This window comes from Neomonachus schauinslandi, chromosome 6 (assembly GCF_002201575.2).
Source record: "Neomonachus schauinslandi chromosome 6, ASM220157v2, whole genome shotgun sequence".
Taxonomy (NCBI): Eukaryota; Metazoa; Chordata; class Mammalia; order Carnivora; family Phocidae; genus Neomonachus; species Neomonachus schauinslandi.
The window spans coordinates 31,830,117-31,853,390 of NC_058408.1; the positions used below are offsets into that span (position 1 = coordinate 31,830,117).

A 23,274-nucleotide genomic window follows, 5' to 3' on the forward strand; every position below is an offset into this window, starting at 1 on the left:
AGAATGAATGTATAAGCTTCCCTATTTACAAAAACATTTGAAATAAATCTGAGTATATGACTATTGTAAAATATTGGTGTTCGCTGCAATTTATAAACACCTCTTAATAGCTGGGTAACCTCTCTTTGACTCAGTTTCTTCCCATGTAAACTGGGAGAATGGGAGTAATATAGTCTTAATCTCATAGGGTTGTTGTAAAGATTAAGGAGATCTGTCTCTGTCTCTACAGCTATATAAACAAATATGTATATATATGCACATGTATAATATACATATGTATACGATGTGCTTAGAATTGTATCTGCATAACATTCAATCATGATTCAATGATTATTAGCTATAATTTTATAAAAGACTAGATCTGCAGTTTAGAGTAAATATTAACATGCCTACTATTCTTTAATTTTATTTGAGTTAAATAATAAAATAATTTTAATAAAGGCTTGGTATTCAGGGAATTGTTTTTTATGTTTGAGGTAAACTTCTGCCAATTGTTTATGAAAATTCATGAAAACTTGATGGTGATGTCACTTCTAAGTTAACAGCTTTGTTTTGGTTCATTCCCTGGGACAGTAGGACTGATAAAAGAAACATAACTCAAGCTTGCTTTCAAGATCTCCTTACCCTTCTTATGTGGGGGAAGCTGTTTTACTTGAATCTATCTTGAAAAATTCATGTATATGTATATATCTGCTGTAAATTCCATACATAGTAACATTTAAGGTCAAAGACCAGTACTATAACATAAATTAGAAATAAGCTATTTTTTAGGAAGAATTTAGTGAAATCTCTGAAACAACCAAGGAAGGAATAGTTAAGTGTTAATGAATTGACTTGCTTTTAAGCTTTTTACATTCTTATTTTATATATCATGCAGACTATACTGTATTTGATATTAATGCAAGAAATTTTACTCATTTTCCATGTTTTAAGTCTACAGCAAAAATTTTAACTATTGGAAGAACATATATAACTTAAGGTGCCTTTACATTTATAATTTTATTATGGTTTTAGGAATTTTGTTTGTATGCATTTACTCTTCAACACGATATTTTATTAGAATCATAGTAGTCAACCTTACAGCTTGCTGGGTGTTTTAGTGGTGATACACTGGTAGAGAATCAGATTGCTTAAAGGTCCCTTTCCTTAGGTACTGTTTGTAGTTAAAATTATAATTTGTAATTTATAGAGATAAACTTTAAAATAAAAAAAAATTAGTCTTGAGATACATTAGTAGAACTATCAAGGGTAGTGATATGTTTTTAAATTTTTCATGAGTTTACCTCCATATTAAAGTGTGGTATTTTTTATTTGTTTTGTTTGTTTTCAAGTATTTATGTAAATTCCAGGTAGTTAATATACAGTGTAATATTAGTTTCAGGTGTAGAATTTAGTGATTCGTCACTTACATACAACACTCAGTGCTCATCACAAGTGCCCTCCTTAAATGCCCATTGCCTATATATCCCACCCCACCCCCTAAAGTGTGGTATTTTGTTAGGACCCATTATTACATTTTTCTGTATTTAAGTTTAATGAATCGGGACATAAACAGTTTAGTGTTTATTCTATTGATATATACATTATCAAGTTCACACAGAAGTGTTCCTGGTGGGGCGCCTGGGTGGCTCAGTTGTTACGTGTCTGCCTTCGGCTCAGGTCATGATCCCAGGGTTCTGGGATCAAGCCCCACATCGGGCTCCCTGCTCAGCGGGGGGCCTGCTTCTCCCTCTCCCACTCCCCTGCTTGTGTTCCCTCTCTCGCGGAGTCTCTCTCTGTCAAAATAAAATAAAATCTTTAAAATTAAAAAAAAAAAAAGAAGAAGTATTCCTGGTAATCCTGAACAAGAACACTGATTTTATACATGCTGTAGGCAGGCCCTAGATGTTTAAGCCCCAAGTGAATCTCTGGTAGACTGGCAGAACATCATACCAAAGTCTCATGTATTCAAAGCAAAGGAATAAATCATGATATTACAAGAGTATATCAGTTGACTTATTGCTGTTTTGTGACCAGAGGTAGAGAAGATTGCTGTTTAAAGTCATGTCATTGGTTCTCAAATCAGTCAGGCATGAAGTCTTGTCATATGCCTCTATAATTGTACCTCACCAGACTTTCTTTAACTAGTCAGCTGGGGCTGTGCATTTTGTCTCAAACACCCGGCTGGCCAGCGTCTGACAGGAGCTTTCTCATCATTCTGTCAGTAATATGTTAACTAGAGTGTATCTTTGTGGCCTGTAGAAGCAGGTGGAAGAGATGCTTCTCTTTAAAGCAGATGTCTAAATGTTAGCTACTATTTTGACCAATATTTAGCTGGTATATATCACCCTCTTAAAGTCTATAAGCACGTTAGTTACAGAGATTGGATTGTATAGTGCATGTTCTTTCTGGAATATTTAGAGCAAGCAATACGCTATGAGTGCTGGAATTGTGTTAATAAACTGTAATTTCATCCTTTGTTATAGTTGCCCCCAGGCTTATTTAAGCATATGCTTTTCTGTCCTTCTCTCATTAATTCCATCAAGGGCATATGCAAAAAGAAATCTTGTGGTCTCTGGAAAATCCACTCTTAAAATGTAGATTTTATAGGTTTAGACTGAAGGGGAATCCAGAGGATTTTAACCTCTCCATCTGGATTTTACATATTCTTGATTTGTCTCTTATGGTGCCACCTGTATCAGCATTTAATCTGAAACCTGAAGCACAGAGAATCTTCTTGGAGATTAAGAATTGAACAGTGGGTGAGAGAACAAAGGTTACCCAGGTCTACTTCCTAGTTAAGACTCGAAGTGTGTTTGTGCCCCTTGTGTTCTTAAAGCTGCAGCAGAGTGGTGCAGTTAAAAATTGCTATCAAGACCTTTCAGGGAGAGATTCTAGGAACAATCTTTAGATATTTTTAATTCTTCCCAAAGCCCATAGCAACCAATTATGTCAGCTGAAACTGTAGATGAGAATTCTACTTACCAATGTATTATTTGACATGTATACCGTTCCTCTAAACATTTTATTTTCATTCAGTGCTAAGTGAATGTGACTGGAGTGTGGAAATAGGACTGTTGCGGTCGTCCTGTGACACTCTGTTGGGAGATATGTGTGCAGTCAGAGGAAACTTCTAAGCAGGAGAACTGGAGGTGCTTATATCTTCCAACTCTTGTGGCGATAGGCGTTCTGTTCTTCACGGAAACAAGCACGTATTTCTGCTTTAGGGTTTAGTCTACTTGTCACCTAAAAGTAAACAATTGGCTTTTAATTTAAAAACCAGTTTTTAATATAACAGTTATGTCATTATCTAAGGGGCATATTGTCAGTCACTAGGTTCTGTGAGTTTTGTTCCTACAACTACCTCCGATGTCCACACAAACAACCTCGGAAGATTTTTGTTTACTGTAGTATTTCCTGTCTGGAATGACTGAATTTTGTGCTGTTCATGATTCTCAATTTTAAATATAGGAAAAATTATATATGTATTGTTTCTGTTTCCTTGGTAAAACTATTGAGAGCAATTGGTTTATTTTTAAATGTACCTTTTATATTTATGTTTTTGCACAGTACAATTTTTATTTTTTTTTTTTGCATTTTGCATTTTGCATTTAGGCAAGTTTTTCTCTTCTGATGAAATTTCCTAGATTATATTCCCTTATCCTGCTATGGGGCTGATTTGGGGATTGGCCGCTACGTCTCATCTTCTTCCCCTACCTAAGTTCTGTATCTCCTACCTCCTCAGTCCTTTCTTCTTTGACCCTTGTTCTCCATCCCAACTGCCCATTGTCTTAGTTCAGGCAGTTGTCACTTCCCACAAATATTATTTTCAGATCATCTATTCTGAATGTGTTAGCATTTTCTCCATTTGCATAAAAGGATGGTGCTGATGAGAGGAGTAGTTACAGCCAAGAATTATGTAGTGCATACTATGACCTAGTTGCTCTTTAACTTAATCATCACTAACTATAAACTCAGGGAAAGGACCTTATTTGATTCATTCACTACAGTAAACTTACCTCTTAGGATAGTGCTCATACATAGTAGGTTTCTAGCAATAATTTTTTGAGTCAGTGCCTGAAACTGCACTTTTTGGGGGGCTTCTTCAAATATGTTTTGAATGTTCCCATCTTCTTCTCTCTGCATGTTTTCCAAAATCTGGTTTGCCCTTTAGAGGTCTAGTTTCTGTCAGTAACTTCTGTTATACCTTTCATCCCAGAACTACTGTAGTACTTACCACATACTTTCTCTCAAGTTAGAATTACTAGTGAATTTGTTGAATCCTTGTATTAGATATTTTTCTCTTTAAAGGTTAGAACCATGGTTTTTGTGTGGTGTGTGTGTGTGTGTGTGTGTATGTGAGTGTATTTAAAAAATGAATTTAATCTTTTAAATTGTGGATAACAGAGAAAAGTTCTTAAAATAAAATTTTTATTAATTATATTATGAAATAGGAAGTGTCCATCTGATACTGAAAATGCCAGAGTAGAAATTTGTCTTTTTGACAAGTAAAAATGTGTCTGATTGTCCCTGTGACAACTTGGCTCTTTAAGTAATAGTAATAATAATAATAAAGATTTCATAGTTTCTGAAGTTTATAAGTTAGAGACTAATCTCCAAGTAGGCTTTGTCTTTTAAAAAAAGATTTGTGTTTAGCCATTTGCTACTAGAGAATCTTATTTTTTGGGGGGGTAAATGTGGTATCTTTTTAAAAATTTTTATTTATTTTACTTTTTTATTATGTTCAGTTAGCCAACATGTAGTACATCATTCGTTTTTTGATGTAATGTTCAACGATTCATTAGTTGCGTATAACACCCAGTACTCTTCCCAACACATGCCCTCCTTAATACCCATCACCCGGCTACCCCATCCCCCCACCCCCCTCTCCTTTAAAACCCTTAGCTTGTTTCTCAGAGTCCAGAGTCTCTCATGGTTTGTCTCCCTCTCTGATTTTTTCCCATTCAGTTTTCCCTCCCTTCCCCTATGGTCTTCTGTGCTATTCCTTGTGTTCCACATATGAGTGAAACCATATGATAATTGTCTTTCTCTGCTTGACTTATTTCACTTAGCATAATCCCCTCCAGTTCCATCCATGTCGATGCAAATGGTGGGTATTCATCCTTTCTGATGGCTGAGTAATATTCCATGGTATATACGGACCACATCTTCTTTATCCATTTGTCTGAAGGGCATCTAGGCTCCTTCCACAGTTTGACTAGTGTGGACATTGCTGCTATGAACATTGGGGTGCAAGTGCCCCTTCTTTTCACTGCATTTGTATCTTTGGGGTAAATATCTAGTAGTGCCAATTGCTGGGTCGTAGGGTACCTCTATTTTTAATGTCTTGAGGAAACTCCGTACTGTTTTCCAAAGTGGCTGTACCAGCTTGCAAAACCACAATGAGATACCATCTTATAGGGGTTAGAATGGCAAATATTAGCAAGGCAGGAAACAACAAATGTTGGCAAAGATGTGGAGAAAGGGGAACCCTCATACACTGTTGGTGGGAATGCAAGCTGGTACAGCCACTTTGGAGAATCTTAATTTTTTAAAAAGTCTATGTCAAAATTGTAATTCCTTAGGGAAAAAATACATCTTGAACTCTTTTCAGCTTTATTAATTTCTATTGCTATATTGACTCTTGTTCAGCCTATATAGGAACTTGGTTTGGTATCTTTTGGCCGTCATACAGTCCTCGGTAGAAAACATACTGCTTTCTCCCTATGAAGATGTTTATTTGTTCATTCAATGAACTATTTCTCATTTATGGAGTACCTAATTCATGTCAGGCATTGTCCTACACGGAAGGTAATGAGGTCACAGCATCTGTATCAGTCTGAGTCCAGTAAGGTGCGAGAGAGTACACAGTAATTTGATCAAGAAAAGTTTAACATAAAGAATTTAAAGCTAAGGCAAGGGACTGGAGTAACAAGAGATAGACTAGCACGCAGTGAAGAGAACGTTAAAGAATACAGGCATAGCAGATATAAAGCAGCTACCGATCTTAGGGCTGAGGTAGAGCACCCAAGGAAGGAGCCCCACCTGGGCCTAAGATCTGCCTCTTGAAGAAGGCAGAACCATGGCTCATTAGATGGCAGAGAAGTTGTTGTGGTGCTACACTGCAGAATTTGTTGGAAATCTGCCCTTTGGATGACAGACGTCATCCTTTCAAACTTTCTGGAAAGCCTGGGGTGCTGAGGAATTTGTTCACAGAGAGATACCTCACTGGCGACACACTGCTCTGAGCCCACCTGAGGGGAAACAGCTTCCTGTTTATCAGAGTTGTCTCACTGGAGGCACTGCCCTGAAAAACCAATGGGGGGGGGTGGTGCCAGGGGAAGCCGCTGGCTGTTTGGGGCTGCTGACAGTTGTCCACTGCAGTAACCACATGCAGGCGCTTCCCACATTGTAGGTCTTGCAAGAGCCAGAGGCACTCCTGCTATAAAACTGCCCATGATGGGGAGTGCTGGGAGACCTCTGGCCACTATCATTTGTAGGAGTCAGGGGCTAGAGGAGCTGCCTGTTAAACAGGGGCCCCCGGTTGCCACCTGCACTACAGGACCTGGGCCCCCGAGGAAAGCAGGCCCTTGACAAGCCCCAGGCTTTGCCGGAGCCTGCTGAGTGAGTATCCTGGAACCAGGAACCCAAACCCTTGCTTCCCGAAATGTCTTTTCGGTGTCCTCTCCTGACAAAGCTTAACATCATGCCAGCTATTAAAAGGAATAATTATCTAAAGGGCACAGATCCGTTTTCATAGATCCGACAATAAGGGGTAAATTAGGCAATAAATTGATAACTGGTCTAGTCCACCCCTTTGGATACTCGACTTCTATTTATACTCTTCTAAACACATTTGTACTTCTATACAACAAGACTGATCTATATATGTAGCTATTAAGATATAGCTATCCTTTTTGCAAATGTAGACATTTCCCCAAATGAGGAAAAGCAGCCCCAAGGGACATTATAATCATCTCTTCAAATTTAATTGCAATCACATTTAAATTTCTCTTAATTACTAACAACATATATATAAAATAAAAATGAGAAGTAGAGAGGAGAAAAAATGGTTAGAAGATAAAAACACATGCATATGAAAGGCAAATAAAAAATATGCAAAGCTACTCTGACCCTTGTTTCTATAACTGATCATGAGACAGTATTGGTATTTATGGCTTCCTTGTTCCATTACCCATTCCATATTTTCCTCACCCTCAGCCAGAACCTCAGCTAGTTGAGTTTACCTGGTATAATGACATGGACTTTCACTTACAAAAGATCTGAATCCTCAATAGTTCTGCTTTTTTTTTTTTTTAAATGATTGCTGTAGTTTTCCATTAACCTTTATTATTAGGCATAGAAATACCAAGAGGTACCCCAGAGAACCTCTCAGTTCCAGACATAGTCCTTTTGCCTCTTTTGAGTAGAAGCAAACCAGTTTCCCTTCGGTTACTGAGATCAATCAGCCAGTAGATCAACCCCAGTTTTTAGCGGTTGCTTCAGTGATGGGGCCCTGAAATGGCCAGGTGGCAATATTATCTTGCAATTCACATGGAAGCATTTCTATTGGGAGGTAAGATCTCCAAACCAGAAGAGTTCTAAACTACTGAGACTGGAAACAGAACTTACGCAAGTGGGTTATTAAGTGTAATAATGGAAGGGCCACTCCCACTTCTACCCATTTGATTCCTGATCCCATGTATTCTGGCAATGGGAGAAACAACACCATAAAATGCTTTCTGATTTAAAGCATATCCTGCATCATGTAAAAATAGAACCCTACCCTTTAAGGGTATAATAATACCAACTGGCACCATGATTGAGTCGTTATACGCCACTTTTCAATTAGGCCAGTTGCTTCTGGGTAAGACTAGTTAATTTAAAGGGCATGAGCTCATAGCTTTACTTACTTTGCTTTTAAATGAATACCTTGATGAGGTTCAATGCTGTACAGAATGCCATGCTGATGGATATGTTATTCTATGCATCTAATGATCTGGGTTACTGGCAGAAGCATTATAGTCAAAGAAGACCTTATCCAGATTATTGATTGACTAGTTGATTGCCCTGGGGATTTATCTCACCAGAAGCATTCTGCCCCAAGACCACCTGAAGAAGCTACCAGGTATTACTGCTGGGTGTTACTGGCCACTGTGTACTGCAGGAGCCAAGCCCTAGAGAAGCACAGCCCTGGAGGAGACTGCCTGAGAGCACACTGGAACCAGGAAGCAAAAATCCTTTCCTCCTGCAGCGTATCTCTGGTGTTCTGTACTGACAAAGTTCTACTTTGTCTTCTACTGACATTAGGCTCTCTGGTAAAAGAGAAAAACAGCAAGGGCACAGATCCGTTATCACAGGTAGCAAAGAGTGAATTTGGAGCTAATGGGCAGTATGTGAAGGGCAGGGCTTCCATGAATCAGGTATTTTATTGTGCTTTCCTACTGTATTATGGAAAGAGTGGAAAAGGAAGACCTTTAATTTGAAGGAAATATTTAACATTGGTAAAGTTTTCCAAAGACCAAGTATAACAGTATTGATTTATTCATTTGCTTATTGATACATATTATTATTTGCCAGGTATTATGTATTGGGTATTTCAAAGTTACTAATTAGAGTCATAAATATAAATTAAAACATAAATCATATCATGTCAGTGAATCAAGGCCAGTCAATGTGATAAGAACTCTAATACAGGAAATGTAAGAGGGAGAGTAGTAGATTAAAAAGTTGACTTCAGGATGACACTGTTTCTTGAATGGAGTTTATGTCTTGTGTAGGAAATATTTACATGTTTAACATGTCTCTGTATGTGTGTGTGAAAAGAGAGAAAAGTCGTGCTACATAATGTAGTTGGAGAGATAAGCAGTAGCCAGATTGTGTAGAAACATGTTTGCTAAATTAAGGGGCTTGGATTTTATCCAACAGATTATGGGGAGGTCATACATAATATTACCAGCTTTGTTTGGGGGAAGATAACACTGGTAGCATTATAAAAGAAAAATATGGGGTAGGGAAAATTCCCTCTAATAGGAGTCCAGTTAAAAGTCTGTGCAGTAAATAAAAGCAAGGGGTGACTCGCTTCTACACTAGAACAGGGACCATAAGAGGAAGATGAAGTTGGGTTTTAGAAACATTTCTAAGGAAACTTCTGTTGGATATAGAGTCTGTTTGAAAGTAGGTAAGGAAGAGAGAGACGTATAGAATGACACACAAAGGACCAGTCTTCTGCACCAGGTATTTGTTTACTTGCTGTATAATGGCAGTGAGCTTGATGTCATTTAATTACCAATAAATTGCACCTTAATAAGTGTGTGTGTGCATATAAATATTCCCATGCATGTAGATGCTTATACAAATGTTCATATATAGATGTATATATTTAAATATATTTGATATGCATGCTAAATATACATGTATCTATGTTAAGTATATATGAGAATATTGTATACAATTTTAATATTAAAATATATAGTATATGTGTATAATTATTCATTCTTATTAATTATATATGCTTTACAAATTAAGAGTTATTTAATTCCATTTATAAAGATTTAGAACTTCCTTTGTGATTGCTTTGCAATTGTGATTGTCTCTTTTCCAATTGCTAATGGTTTGCAACCAGTTTTATTTTGTTCCTGGTAAGAGATATTTTAAATTATGATTTTCAGAAATGCCTAATAGTTAAAAAGTAGCATCAGCCAATTGGATTTATTTTTTGGTTATTTAAAATATTACCCTACCCCAAGATATAGTAGCAGAGTGATTATATTAGTAATACCTTCTAAATTAGAGATTTGTGTTTCAGTCCTGACTACTTAACGAAAAAATTATATGACTTCATATAAGCCATTTAACTTTTATCCTGTAGTTTCTTGTCTAAAAAATGAAAGAATTGAACAGAAGAATCACCTCTGAGATCCTTTCTACCTGTTAAATGCAGTGATTCTTTAATTGTACTGTTTATTTCTTAAATAATTGCCTAAATTATGTAGTCTTTATATAATTCACATGAACATCTTAACCCATAATCCTTTAGAATTCAGTATCTACAACTTTTGGAGGAGAGAAGATAGATGGATACATTCAAGCAGTGTTGTAGATTAGACTTTTAAATTTTGGTGGAAAGGTGTATGGGCCTTTTCCAGGTATCGAATCAACTTTGAGAGTGAGAAGTAGAAAGCAGGAAATTTAGTAATAGGGAAAGGTCATGTAGGGGAAGAAATTTGTTTAAAGCCTATGGCATTTATGTATAATGTGACAGCTACAGAGAACCAAAGAGTTGAGGCGAGTTAGTATGACAGTAATGGTAGTTTATAGAGGGTAACTAGAAGGCAGACTGCCTAAGGGTAGAGATTTTTGTCTCTTTGTTCATTACTATATCCCCAGTACCAATAATAATAACTGGCACATGTTTGATGTCCCACTTACTAGTTGTGTGATCTTGGGCAGTTTGTTTAACTTTGCCTCAGTTTCCCCATCTGTAAAATCATTAAAAGAATGAATACATAAAAGAAGTAAGTGAGCAAAAAAAAAAACAAAAACAAAAATCAGTCATTTGGTAGGAAAGGGTAATAAACTAGTGATCAAATGTGAGATGATTAGAACTTTTCAAAGGACTTGTGTATGCTGAAAAGAGGTCAGGGTAGGGTGATTTTTTAGCAATTAAGTGGCAGAATTTGCCATCCTAATAGGATGAAGAAAAAGAATGAAATATAAAATAATATTTTAGTACAAAAGACATTAAAAATATACAAATACTCTTTTTTCATTATATAAAATTGCTGTTTTTCCAAATATTTTCTTACAACTGTCACTGGATTTAAATTTTAAAATTTTGCTCAAGTAATATATTTTTTAAAAGATTTATTTATTTATTTGAGAGAGAGAGAGAAAAAGAGAAAATGTGAGTGTGGAGGGGAAGAGGGATTGGGAGAGAGAATCCTCAAGCAGACTCCCTGCTGAGCACAGAGCTCGGATGATGTTGGCGTTGGGGGGGGGGGGGGTTGATCCCAGGACCCTAAGATCATGACCTGAGCTGAAATCAAGAGTCAGACGCTTAACCAACTGAGCCATCCAGGTACCCCTCAAGTAAGAATATTTTATAGTTAGGGTAACTTTGTAGTTATCAGATACCCTACTGCTACTTTTTTTTGGTCTAAATTTTTAAATGGGAGTGTAAATTAAGCATGTTTAAACAGATGGTTTCTTTATGCTTTCCACTAATTTTTTTTTCATTCCATGAGGAATTTATCACATTTCCATCTGCAGCAATTTATTCTGTATACCTATAGTTATTTATAGTGCATAAATTTCTGAATTAAATACTGATTCAGGTAAAAATCAAATGAAGGCTCTAATCTATATTTCTTGGGTTTTGTGAATAAATACATTCTTAGGGGACATAAATCTGCCCCTCAATAATTCATATAGAACTTCAGCTGAAGTGAATAGAATTTACCCATAAGAATGAGGCACAGTTTAAGAGATGTGTGAGTGGCGTTGTGTCTATATGAGAGCTTTACTTGTAAAGTGTGTTGAATTAGAATTGTGCTGTTTTCATTGTGGTCATCACACTGATGGGTTGTTTACCTGTGGTCTCCTTGGGAATCTGAAAATGTGGTTTTCCCCCCAAAATACATGTCTGTTTAATTGCTTAAAACATTGCTTGGTTTTATTAGTGGCTGATTTCCTCTAATAAATATAGTTTGACTTTAAGAAAAAGGAATGAGTGTGATTTTATATCACAAAGGGGAAAGAACTTTAGTTTGGCTTCCAACTAGATATTCTTGCAGATCCAAACTGAGATGATAACTGGTAGAATTTTTATCAATTATCTCTTTAACATCTGAGAGAATCTGTTCCATTGGTTTCCTACTGAAGTTACCCACTGTGATGCCAGAGGAAAGTTTTGTAAATTGGATCTCTGTCACAGACCTCAACTTTGTCTTACAAAGGTCAGGTGTTCTTGTGTGTCTGTTGAGTGTAAAGGCTCATTCTCCACCATATGATTAAGATAGAATATTTTCAGCCAGTAGATATTATTCAGAGCCCCATAATGATGGGAATTTTGAATGCTTGTATATCAAAAAGCATTTTAATATAATGGTTATTGCACTCAGGAGCTTGCTTGGGTTGGTATCCTGGCTTTGCCATATACTAGACGGGTGATCTTGGGCCATTGGCTTAACTTTGCTGCAGTGTCCTGATCTGTAAAATGGGAATAATGATGATAGAAGCTATTTCATAAGGTTGTTGTGAGGATTAAGTCTGAGTACATCAAGTACTCAGAATAGTGTCTGGCACATAGTAAGCATTATATACACATTTGATGATATTAGTATTATTATTGTTATTATCAGTGACAGTATCTCTGTTAGACACTGGTGGCCTGGGACTGGAAGTTCTGAGTACGTTTATTTGATGACTAAGTTCACTGTCATCCACCTTTCTTATCAAGTTTCTCCCCGTGATTTTTCTGGTCTCATCAGTTCTTTCCTTTTCACATGGTTTCCACATATACTTATTTTATAATTATAGTGCATGGGAGAGAAATGTTCCCAGTGATTTTATTGTGCATTAGTCAGTATGTGGGACCATATCAAGTCAATATATTGAGTATGCTTTGTGAAATCATATTTGCATTTAAATATTCATTTGTCATTTAACAAAGATGATAAGGATTTTTTTCTTTAATTTTTATTTGGAAAATTTGTTTTTCTTTGAAAATTATAGCCTTATTATATATTATTCCTCATTTATTATTTCTATAGTTTCCAGAGCATAATGACTGGGATATGTTCTGACTCAAATACTGAAACTTCTCCCACCCTCTCTGCTTTCATAAAGAAGAGCTGTGGTATTAAATCACTGACAGAATATTAGAAAAGAATATAGAGTTCTAGTCCTGTTGTGAGCCAGACGTAGAGTCTTGGGTAATTCTAGTCCAAAGAAGTATGATTGTCATTTCCCTCTGTGCTTAAACAATCAATATATCATAAATAACTTACAAGTAAATGATTCTTCCTACTTGGCTTAAAAATTGATCTCATTTCTTTATAGTACTTTATTTTGCAAATCAGACTTCTAAAATACATAGTTTATTTTCCCTAATTTGCATAGGTGTTAGAATGTTCTAGATAAATAATTTGTTGTGACAGTTAGTTCCCTTCAGAGGTGTGGACAAATTTCATGAAGAATAAGTCTTAAGAGTCTCTGTCATGTCCCAGAAGGCCCTCTGGTTCTGACGAGGCTTGCTTCTCTGACCTTACCTCCCGCTGTTCTCCCACTTACTCCGATCCAATCTACTCTTCTGTGAAGATGACTAGCATGTTCCCACCTCATCTGCCTGAAATGCTCTTCTCCTCAAAGCCATAACAGTGGGCTCTCTTACATCATTCGGGTCTCAGTTCAAATGTCACGGCATCAGAGTTTGTCTCTAATCCTCCTGTCTAAAACTGCCCCTCTGTCACTTTCTACCCTCTTAGCCTGCTCTAGGTTTCCTCTTAGAACTTACCTCTAACCCACATAATATTTACTTGTTTATTGTTTGCTTTCCCCACTAAAATGTAAGTTCCATGAATACAGGGACTTTGTTCTGTTCAGTATGGGTCCCTGTGGCCTGGTAGAGATTTATGATAACACATAGCAGGCACTCAAAAATTTTGTTGAATTAAGCAAGTAACTTACTATGATATTTCCAATTGCTCAGTTACTTCTTGTGCTTTAAAGGTTTTAGAGATGATCTTTAGATATATTTTGAAGGTGGTCTGATTTGTAGTCTAGTTCTGTTAACCACCTGTCTGGGAAAAAATATCGTTAACTAAGAACATAAAATGTTAGAATTGGTCTGATCTAAGACTAAAGAATACTACATCTCTCAGAGACAATGCTTACAGATCGTCTCGCATATCCTTCTTATTTTAAAGATTAGGAAACAGATCTGGTTATATTTGTACATGTGCCAGAGGTCATACAGCTTTAGTGGCAGAGCCCTAATTTTGTATGCTTCATTTCTTATTGTTTTATACAGCTAATATATAATTGTGTTTGATTTCCTAGTACATTTTTTTCTTAGTTGTGTTTTTTCACTCACTACTAACTCTTCTGCAAAGTAGATGTTATAATAGTGTTCTCTCTAGTTTTCAATCACATAGCTATTACATGCTGCTAGGGGAGTGTAGGGGATCTTTGGTCTGTTTCTGCCTGCTCTGGAAATTTCCACTTGGATGTCTCACATTTAACAGGATCGATATTTGCAAAAACATATTCCTTGTAGTTGCACCTGAACCTGACACTTTTCGCTGTATCACTTTAAATAATTCATTCTAGTTGCTTAGGCCAGAAATTGTGGTTAGGGAGGGGTAGTGTTTTTACCTCTCCCTGTCACCTACCCGCTAAATCCAAAAAGTTGCCAAATCCTGTAGAACATTCTTCTTTCCGGGCAGACCTTGATTAGTAAAGATGATCCTTTGCCACATGCTGGCCGTTGCAGGTGTTTTGTAACTGTCTCTCATCACGGAGAGCAATCGCCCTCTGTGTGAAGCCAATAAGATTCATCAGATGATATTGTGCCTTCTTAGCGAATAATTCATAACTTCACTTAAGGATGACCATTAAGGGCATAGGGAAGGTATCTATAAAGCAATTAATAGAGTGCTTTGAACTCTGGGTGTACCCAATAAAATAGGTTACCCTTATTGTAATTCCTCATTTTGAGAATGTAGTATTATTCTTGTTACACTGTTATTTTCTTAATAATGTAAAAGGAACACTTTCTCTTTTTTTTAAGGCTTTAAATGAGTTGCTTTAAAAGTAATCTGTGTGCAAATGGAGAGATTGAGTAAAGTAGCCCCCTTTCAAAGCTGTATAAATGCTTTTAGCCATTGAGTTACACTGAAGGGATGGAAAGAGTTAATACAGCTTTAAAGATGCCTAATTTACAACCAGGGAGTACCTAAGAGCTCTCAGAGAATTTGACCGAGTTAGATCAACCCTATTTCATCTCCCTCTATGAGGGTTCAAATAAGACAAATAAATCCAAGGTCTGTAATTGTTAAGTGAAGGTATTTGAATGCCTCCTAGTGGTATATTATATGCTCCAATTAAGGAATTTTTAAAAAATAATTTGTGTTGAAGGAATACTGTAGATAAACTAGTAAAGCTTGTAAGTCCCAAGTACTAAAATCCTTTAATGATAGCATCCTAAATAGAAACAAAATACATTGTTTGCCATATAAAATTAATTAAAAATCTAACTGGAAAAAATATATATGATGAAGATGAGTATACTTTTAATAAAAATTTTTATGTTTTTGGTTCAAATGGGATTCCTTTAATTTTTTTTTTAGCTGAACTATTTTGCACTTAAATATGAACAAATGTTTCTATTAAGATTGAATTGCTTTTTATACATTTATCCTTTTAGGTTAATTTGATTATTGTGTGTAAGTTTTAATTTCTCTGTATAACAGGAATAATGGTTTACAGAAAGTCTGTGGATTATTTTCATACAGTTTTATTTTTAAATTCCGATTTTCAAGTTGAATAAAATGATTTAATTAGTAAGCTTGAAATGCTGATTCTAGCAAGACTTTTAAAATGAAGAATGCTGACTTCATTATTGCTTTAAACATTAAAAAATGATTAACAGAGAAATATAATTTAAGATGTAAAGAAAAGTCCCATGGAAAGAATTCTGGTGAGGGTCAGTAGGAGGGAGGGGAAAAAAAGTGATATCCCTTTGTTAAGCATTAAAAAAAATATTTAATTAACTGCTTGCCAAAACAAGACAATTAAAATGGCAATTACCTTTAAAATAGCATCAGTGTATTTGCAGCTGTTGTGATATAAAGCTAGGAAACAAAATGTTAATCTGAAATGAACAGTTTAAATATGAAATTATGATATACTTGGCTTCCTGTAGTACAGCTGTCAAGCTTGGGCAGTTCGCTGGTCAATAGTGACATTCTATGTGTCAGTGAACAGAGTCTCTTGATACCATAACCCGCAGTTCACACATTACTGAAGCTCCAACTGTCGAACATTCAAGTCCCCTGGTATTATTGCAGCTTCCAGACTCTCCTGACTGGCTCATGTTTCATTCTTTGGCAATTTGCCCTAATGATATCCCTCAGGAGCTTTCAGCCTCTCTTCCTTTCCATATTTAATCGTGGTATATTAATCTGAGTGATGCGCAAACTGTGCTGCACAAATTGTAATTTCCTATAATTTCTTCTAAGATGCTCACCTAATTTTTCAGTTTTATTTATGTTCTAAGTTTTGACCCCAAACACTGTATTTTCAGATAGTTATAATTGTCTCCATAAGGTGCCCAAGAAGCCACTTTTGCTATTTGTATATTTTTTAGAGGGGTTTTGAACATAAGATTTTTTTTTTTCCTGGCAGAATTGGTAAAGGTAGTGTGATTTAGGTCGCTAAATAAATTGTTTTGTGGTTGTTATTAATCTTTGCTAACTTAAGCATGTCTTTTTGTTTGGAGGGTCAGCAGCTACTTACTGTTATTATCCTTTTGCAAACTTCAGTTAACTGCCTGTGTCCATGGATCGGTTGCCCTGCTGTACCCCATGTACTGGCAACACATATACATCCCAGTGCTTCCTCCGCACCTGCTGGACTACTGCTGGTAAGACGGCTCTGGCCGGACCCCTTTAAATCCAGGCTTTGTGATTAGAGAAGACTCATTATTTGTAGAGTAGGTAAGCGTGGTGTGTATATATAGATGAATGGGAGCCCTGAAACTTGGCTTAGAGACTGGTAACAAATATTAGAAGGTGCTTTCGTGAAGGGCATTTCAAAGCTAGCAAAAATGTATACTTGACAAGCATAAAGTTCTTTAGACTTTGTGAGGTACTTCTGCAGTCATTTAGATAATTAAATGCATAAAGAGAAATAAGTACAGTCTTAGTGGTGGTTAGCAGAAGTTATAGTATCAGAGAACTCCGTATCCCCGGTGTCAGGATTTGTCTGCAGAGGGTGTCAGAAACCACATTGTCTCTGTTGGGGCACACTTTCATTCCCTTTACCTGAGGACACACTTTCCTAGACCCCTCTTCCCTCAGCAGCACACCAAATACCAAATACCAGCAAAGGGGTTGCCTCTAATTCAGGGATTCCCTGAGTTTCTGGTTTAAATCAAAGTCTCAGCCTTAAGCCACTATGAAAAGCAATGTTGAAAAGTGTTGGGAATCATTTTGAAAAGCTTCCTGGCATTAGAAACAACTCCCAGTGATCTCACCCAATTTGAACTCAACTATACCTGTAGAACTTTTCTGTTCTCTTCCTCCGGAAGAGTGTGTATACTCACGGTGAAGCTGGACAAGGGTTAGACTCTGGAACAGCAGCTTGAAATGCTGACTCTAGCAAGACTTTTAAAATGAAGAATGCTGACTTAATTATTGCTTTAAACATTAAAAAATGATTAACAGAGAAATATAATCCCTGTGACCAACATACCTAGTACATATTAGCATCTTGAAGGCAGGAATGGCAGTTTATTCACATTGACAATGCCATAGATCCTGGCACATGGTGTTCAGTAATTAAAATTTATTCATTTTAAATAATTCTTACAAAAGTAATTTGAAAATATATTGATACATGATTTTTAAAAGTACATGTCAAGTTAGTGGCTCAAGAACTAACACTTCTAATGACGAAGCTTAGAATTATATTTTATCATATATAATGTTATGCTATTTTAATTTCTCTATTAAAACATTCTGACCTCTTAGGAGGTAACGTCCCTTTAAGTTCAGTTCTCTGTAATGATTACACATTTAAGACTTTCTAAAATACTGTTATTTAGAAATTATTCTGTGAGGTAGGTAGTTCTGTGCTAATTCTTTCCAGAGATGTCTTCCTGATACTTTCTAACCCTGCCATCAAGTTCTTCTGCTGCTTCCACTATAAGGAAGGAAGCTTGTTTCATATTTCAGTCCCTCGAATTTTTTTACCAGTTTCTAACTTTGAAATAGCCTTTAGGACAAGTTCTAACAGCCTATATGCCAGACAGTTCCCTGTTCCGGAGAGTACAGCAGTGATAAACAAGGAGTTATCTGAAACTTCCTGAACCTTAAGGTCACAATGATAGGCTCAGCTTCTATCATAGGAACTGAGCAGTATAATATAATTTTTTTCTTTTTTTTCTTTTGAAATAGCTGTCTAAGACTCTAGCTCTCTTCTGTCAGAAAATTTTATGGACTAAAGTATTTCTTAGGGAAAATAGTTTTCTTCCCTTTGCGTCCTTACAAGTGATCTTAGAATTATACTGATCTCTATGCAAAAGGGAGAAAAATATTAGTGATTGTCCCTTCAGTCTCATGGTTTTTGAATAAAGACATTTTTATATTTCACTTCAAAAATAACACCAGAAAGGTTTGATGGGTTAGATGTATATTTGCCAACTCTTCAAGGTGAATGGTACTTTCCAAATCCTGAAATAATCCTGTCTCCTGGAAGTATTTTTGTTTGCGCACCTGGTATCTCTGGTATGACATAGACTGTGGAGAGTCATAATGCCATCTTGTGACCATGCATGAATATAGCATCTGGGTCTACTAATGAAAGGCGTGCTAATTTGTTGACTCATTCATTCATCCATCCATTTGTACATCAAATATTTAGTGAACACCTATTTGCCAAGCAGTGAGTATATGTAAGGTAATGAATGAAACTTAGTTTCTGCCTTTGTAGTATCCAAAGAGAGGAAGAAATTCACACACATGTGCATAGAGCACACACACACACACGTACACACAAGAGGAACACAGAGTAACACTTCAGTACTGTAAGGTTTATATCAGAGGCATGTAAATGCAACATGGATGGACACCTAGGAAGAAGTGGCCCACATTGCTTAGTAGGTTAGGGAAGGCGACTGGGAGGAGATGACACCATCTAGATTTTCTTTTAATCTACCAGTGTAAAAGAAGAATGGGAATTTCTATTTAACAGGTACAAGATTTCAGTTATACAAGATGATTAAGTTCTAGAGGTCTGCTGCACAATGTTGTGCCTGTGGTTAACAATACTGTGTTGCAGACTTAAACATCTCTTAAGAGGGCGGATCTCATATTCAGTGTTTTTACTACGAGAGAGAGAATGAGAGAGAGGGAGAGGGAGAAAGAGAGAACCTTAATGTGGCAAGTCCATGATACTGCCACACACTCTTAAACTTTCTGAGTCCTTAAACACCTAGGAGGTAGTATGACTCTAGTACCAGTAAAATTATAATCATTCTTTATTTGTTCAAGAGTGGTTGAGTCACTTTTTTATTTAGGCTACCTATCTGACTGTTCTTTCCATGAAAGGAGCAGATTTAGCTTTTAAGAGAATTGTTTTTTAAAACATAAATGGAAAATTATGCTGTTTAGACTACCTAAGTTAATAGACTGCTGTTACAGTGTACCCACAGGTGGTCTCTGTAAGAAAACCTAAAAAGAAAAAAAAAAAAAAGCTATTACATGGTGATTATTTTTGAGTAAAGATTAATTGCTACCCCAAATAAGAAGCAGTCATTATGGTCTTCTGTATCCTATCTTTGCAAAATAACTTCATTGACAGAAAGATCTAGGACAATTTTGCATGTGGATGATAAAACATCTGTGTTGCCAAGGATCTCTTCCTGACTTATTAACACCCTAATCTAATTAGGAGATTTCAGCTAGGGTTGCAAAATTACTTTTCGTGAGATTTGGCTGATATAATATTGGGAGGTACACAATCCAGTTTTCATGAGAAAGAAATAACTATTCAGTAAAATCTATATTCCATAAAATACAAAATCTGTCTATAAAATATATTCTATAAAATCTATATGCAAAACATCATGATTATTTTAGGAATTTATGCTCTAGATTAATAATGCTTGCAGTTCTAACATCTCTATATGTTTTTGATTTTGTTAGTAATTAGTGAGATAAAAACACAGTACCCAGTAATCTCACAGAAAAAGTTACAAGTTACTTCATTACTAAGTTCTACATATGAGCCCTTAATTGAATTTTTATTCTAGTTTAACAACTGCTAAACATTTATTTTTTGTATTTCAAGAAATAACTAGCTCTCATGAAGTTTTAAAAGTGTTAGCTGTATTTCATAGGACTTCAGTAGGTTAGCTACTAGTTTTGGCTCTGAATTTTTGAAATCTGATCCACTCAGTGTTCGTCCAACATCTGTAAAATGGACATAATAATTGTTAATTTTAGAAAGCTTTTATATTTTTGATGAACACTCATTATATTAAAACGTGCTTCAAAATTTGAGATACCTTGGACTTTCTATGTTGTAAATTTTGTGGGTAGGATAAATCTGGGTGAATTGGAAGTTTGCATAGTAACTTGAATAATTTTATACTTATTTTGCACATGGACAGCTTGACATATTTAAGATCTTGGGATTTGCTACCCTGTTTTGTGAAAATGTTCTGAACCCGGTCGTGGGAGCCTAGAATAGTTAGTGACATATATTTTATGTCTTCTATGGAGTCCCAGAAGGAATTCCAGAGATGAGAACTTGAACTAGGGAAGTAATCAGCCTTCCTTTATTTAAGCAGAAGTGGGACAGTCCACATTTATTCCTCCTGTTTCCTTTTGAAGGCAGAAAAATCTCTTAGGTCTTAAGGATATCAAGGCCTATAAATAGTTCTTAACTTTCAGTCAAATGTTCCAGAATATCAGATCAATTCCAGATGGTCTGTTGTATTAAAAAAAAAAAAAAAAGATAGGAAGGAACAAAGCTACAAAAGGGAATTAGATGGAACCTAGTACAATGAGAAGTAATGAACAGGATAATGAGGAGTCAAATATAAATTTTAACCATCCTTATTTTTGGTGAATTCTGGATATATGTTAGTGGTTAAGTCATCTTTAAATAAATTTGGAGTTTTGAGGTTACCTTGAAAACTGTGGATCTGTCGAGGTGCCTGTTAGCTTTATCCATGACTGGTTCTCAGTACAGAGTGTATGCAGGAGTTTGGACAGCTCAACTCTAACAGTGACAGTGACGTTTGGAAAATTAAGCAAATTCTTTGAAAAAGACTGTTTTCATTAACGTAGAAAATGGTTGCATTAAATATAACTCAGAGATGTCTATACAAGAAGTGTCAAAAATGTTTTATTTTTAAATAGCTATTTATTTGCATATCTTCTATTACCTTTGTGGACATCCGTCCATTCTCAGGTTTTCTTGTTAAATAATATTTTGATTTTAAAATGTCGTTAGATAATTCCCTCTTGTATTTCATGAGAAATGTTTTTGAAATTACTAGTAAGTCTGATTTTATGTTACAAAAAATATTTAATGTCTGTATCCTCTGTTGGAGTATAAGATCCACAAGGGAATATATTCTGTTTATATCATTTATTATTGTACCATAGCTCAGGTTCCAGCATCTGGTTTGCTCCAGATATTATCTGTTGAATTAATTAATTCAGTATTATTCTTAAACATATTTGAATATTTTGATTTGTTAAAATTATTTTATTAATAGAAGTAAAAGTGGGATAAATAGGAATGTATGACATTTAAATAAAGGACTAAGTATATGAGCAGAAAGATAGCACAGAAAGAGAATGATAACAGTAGAGGAGGCGCTTGTTTATCTTTGTACTTCTAGTTCCCAAGCAGTGCCTGGCACATAGTAGGTCTCAATAGATTTTGAGTGATTGACTAACTCAAAAAATTTTGGTGCCATAATAGGCATGAAATGATGATATATTAAGAAAATCATAGAAGTAAGAAACTAATTGAATAAAAAAAGGTATATAAGAGAAATGTGAATTTGATAATTAGGATATATTTGATATGAGGTATATGGAAGGTTTAATTCAGACTATGGCCTAGACTCTAATATTCTTCCTAAATAAAAAAGTTATTTTAGGCATTACCACTCTTTATTTAATTATAGATTATTTTGTGATTTTTATGCAAATCAACCTTAATTTGAATATACTAATGGCCTCCCAGATTAAATTTGACTTTTATATATTGAATAATTTTAAACATCTATAATGGGCTGTATTAGAACTGTACATTTAATTAATTTAGTTTTTTAAACCTTCTGAATTACTTATATTGTTGTTTTAGTTTTAATGAACTTATACATTATATATCTTTAATTTAGTGCTCCAATGCCATACCTGATTGGAATACACTCCAGCCTCATAGAGGTGAGTATCTTTCAGACATGAGATACATGAGTGATAAATTAATTAATAAAAATCATAGTTAAATGATTTTTAATCATTTAATCAGTTAAATGGGTTCAAGAGTATCAGCTGAATAGTATAAAGCAGTGACTAGTTTCATATTTAGGGTATCCTTACACAATCATTTTCAAAAAGGTAATATTTGGAATAATTTCATTTCAATTAGTATACTGAATGAACATCTTCAATGGCATGAAACCCATGAAAATATGTTAAACTTGGTCAAGGTCATGTGGTAAGTTTTTAAATACTAAAAACTTAGTCTTTGATGAAACACTTTCTTTATGGCACTTGGGATCTTTTATATTTATTTCTTTTTCAGACCTTATTTTGAAGGTCAGAATTTATGTAGTTATAAGTCATAAAGGGAAAATGTTTTTATTTTTCAAGCTCCATTATGATCCAGTTTATCAGTGTGCATTTTCAAGATGTGATTTTAATATTCTAATCATGAAGTTTAAATTAGAATATAGCTTTAAAATTTTTTTAATTTCCAGTCCTGTTGGGGATTTAAAATGCAGTAATTTTTTTTTGCACTGTTATCACTTCATTCCAAAATGATTTTTGTGACTTGTCATTATTATAGTGAAAAACTTTGAACTTTAAATACCTTGAACTTGGAATCAGTGAGATTTCCAGAGAAGACTTCTTAGAAGATTAGATTCTAAAAAAAATAAATAAATAAAAGACTTGGACCCAAACAAAAGACTTGGGTCAGTTGCATGGTATCATTATGCTAGCTGATTTCAGTTTTATTCAGTTTTCTTTCTTTTTTTTTTCTTTTGCTGATTGTGCATATTGTACATTAGCCCAATTTCTTTTTTTTTTTTTTTAAAGATTTTATTTATTTATTTGAGAGAGAGAGAATGAGAGAGAGCAAGCACATGAGAGGGGGGAGGGTCAGAGGGAGAAGCAGACTCCCCGCCGAGCAGGGAGCCCGATGCGGGACTCGATCCAGGGACTCCAGGATCATGACCTGAGCCGAAGGCAGTCGCTTAACCAACTGAGCCACCCAGGCGCCCTACATTAGCCCAATTTCTAATCAACAACCTAAATGAGTTAGATT

General features: G+C 35.4%; 1 protein-coding gene across 1 annotated transcript in view; it reads left to right on the forward strand.

Annotated features, from left to right (window-relative positions):
• The window catches only part of DENND1B (DENN domain containing 1B), a 262,179-nt gene that overhangs the window by 132,089 nt on the left and 106,816 nt on the right, over positions 1 to 23,274 (forward strand). The window contains exons 11-12 of the mRNA XM_044916349.1: positions 16,524 to 16,624; positions 22,124 to 22,169. Of these exons, the coding sequence (XP_044772284.1) occupies positions 16,524 to 16,624; positions 22,124 to 22,169 (147 nt within the window). The remainder of the gene's footprint in view (positions 1 to 16,523; positions 16,625 to 22,123; positions 22,170 to 23,274) is intronic.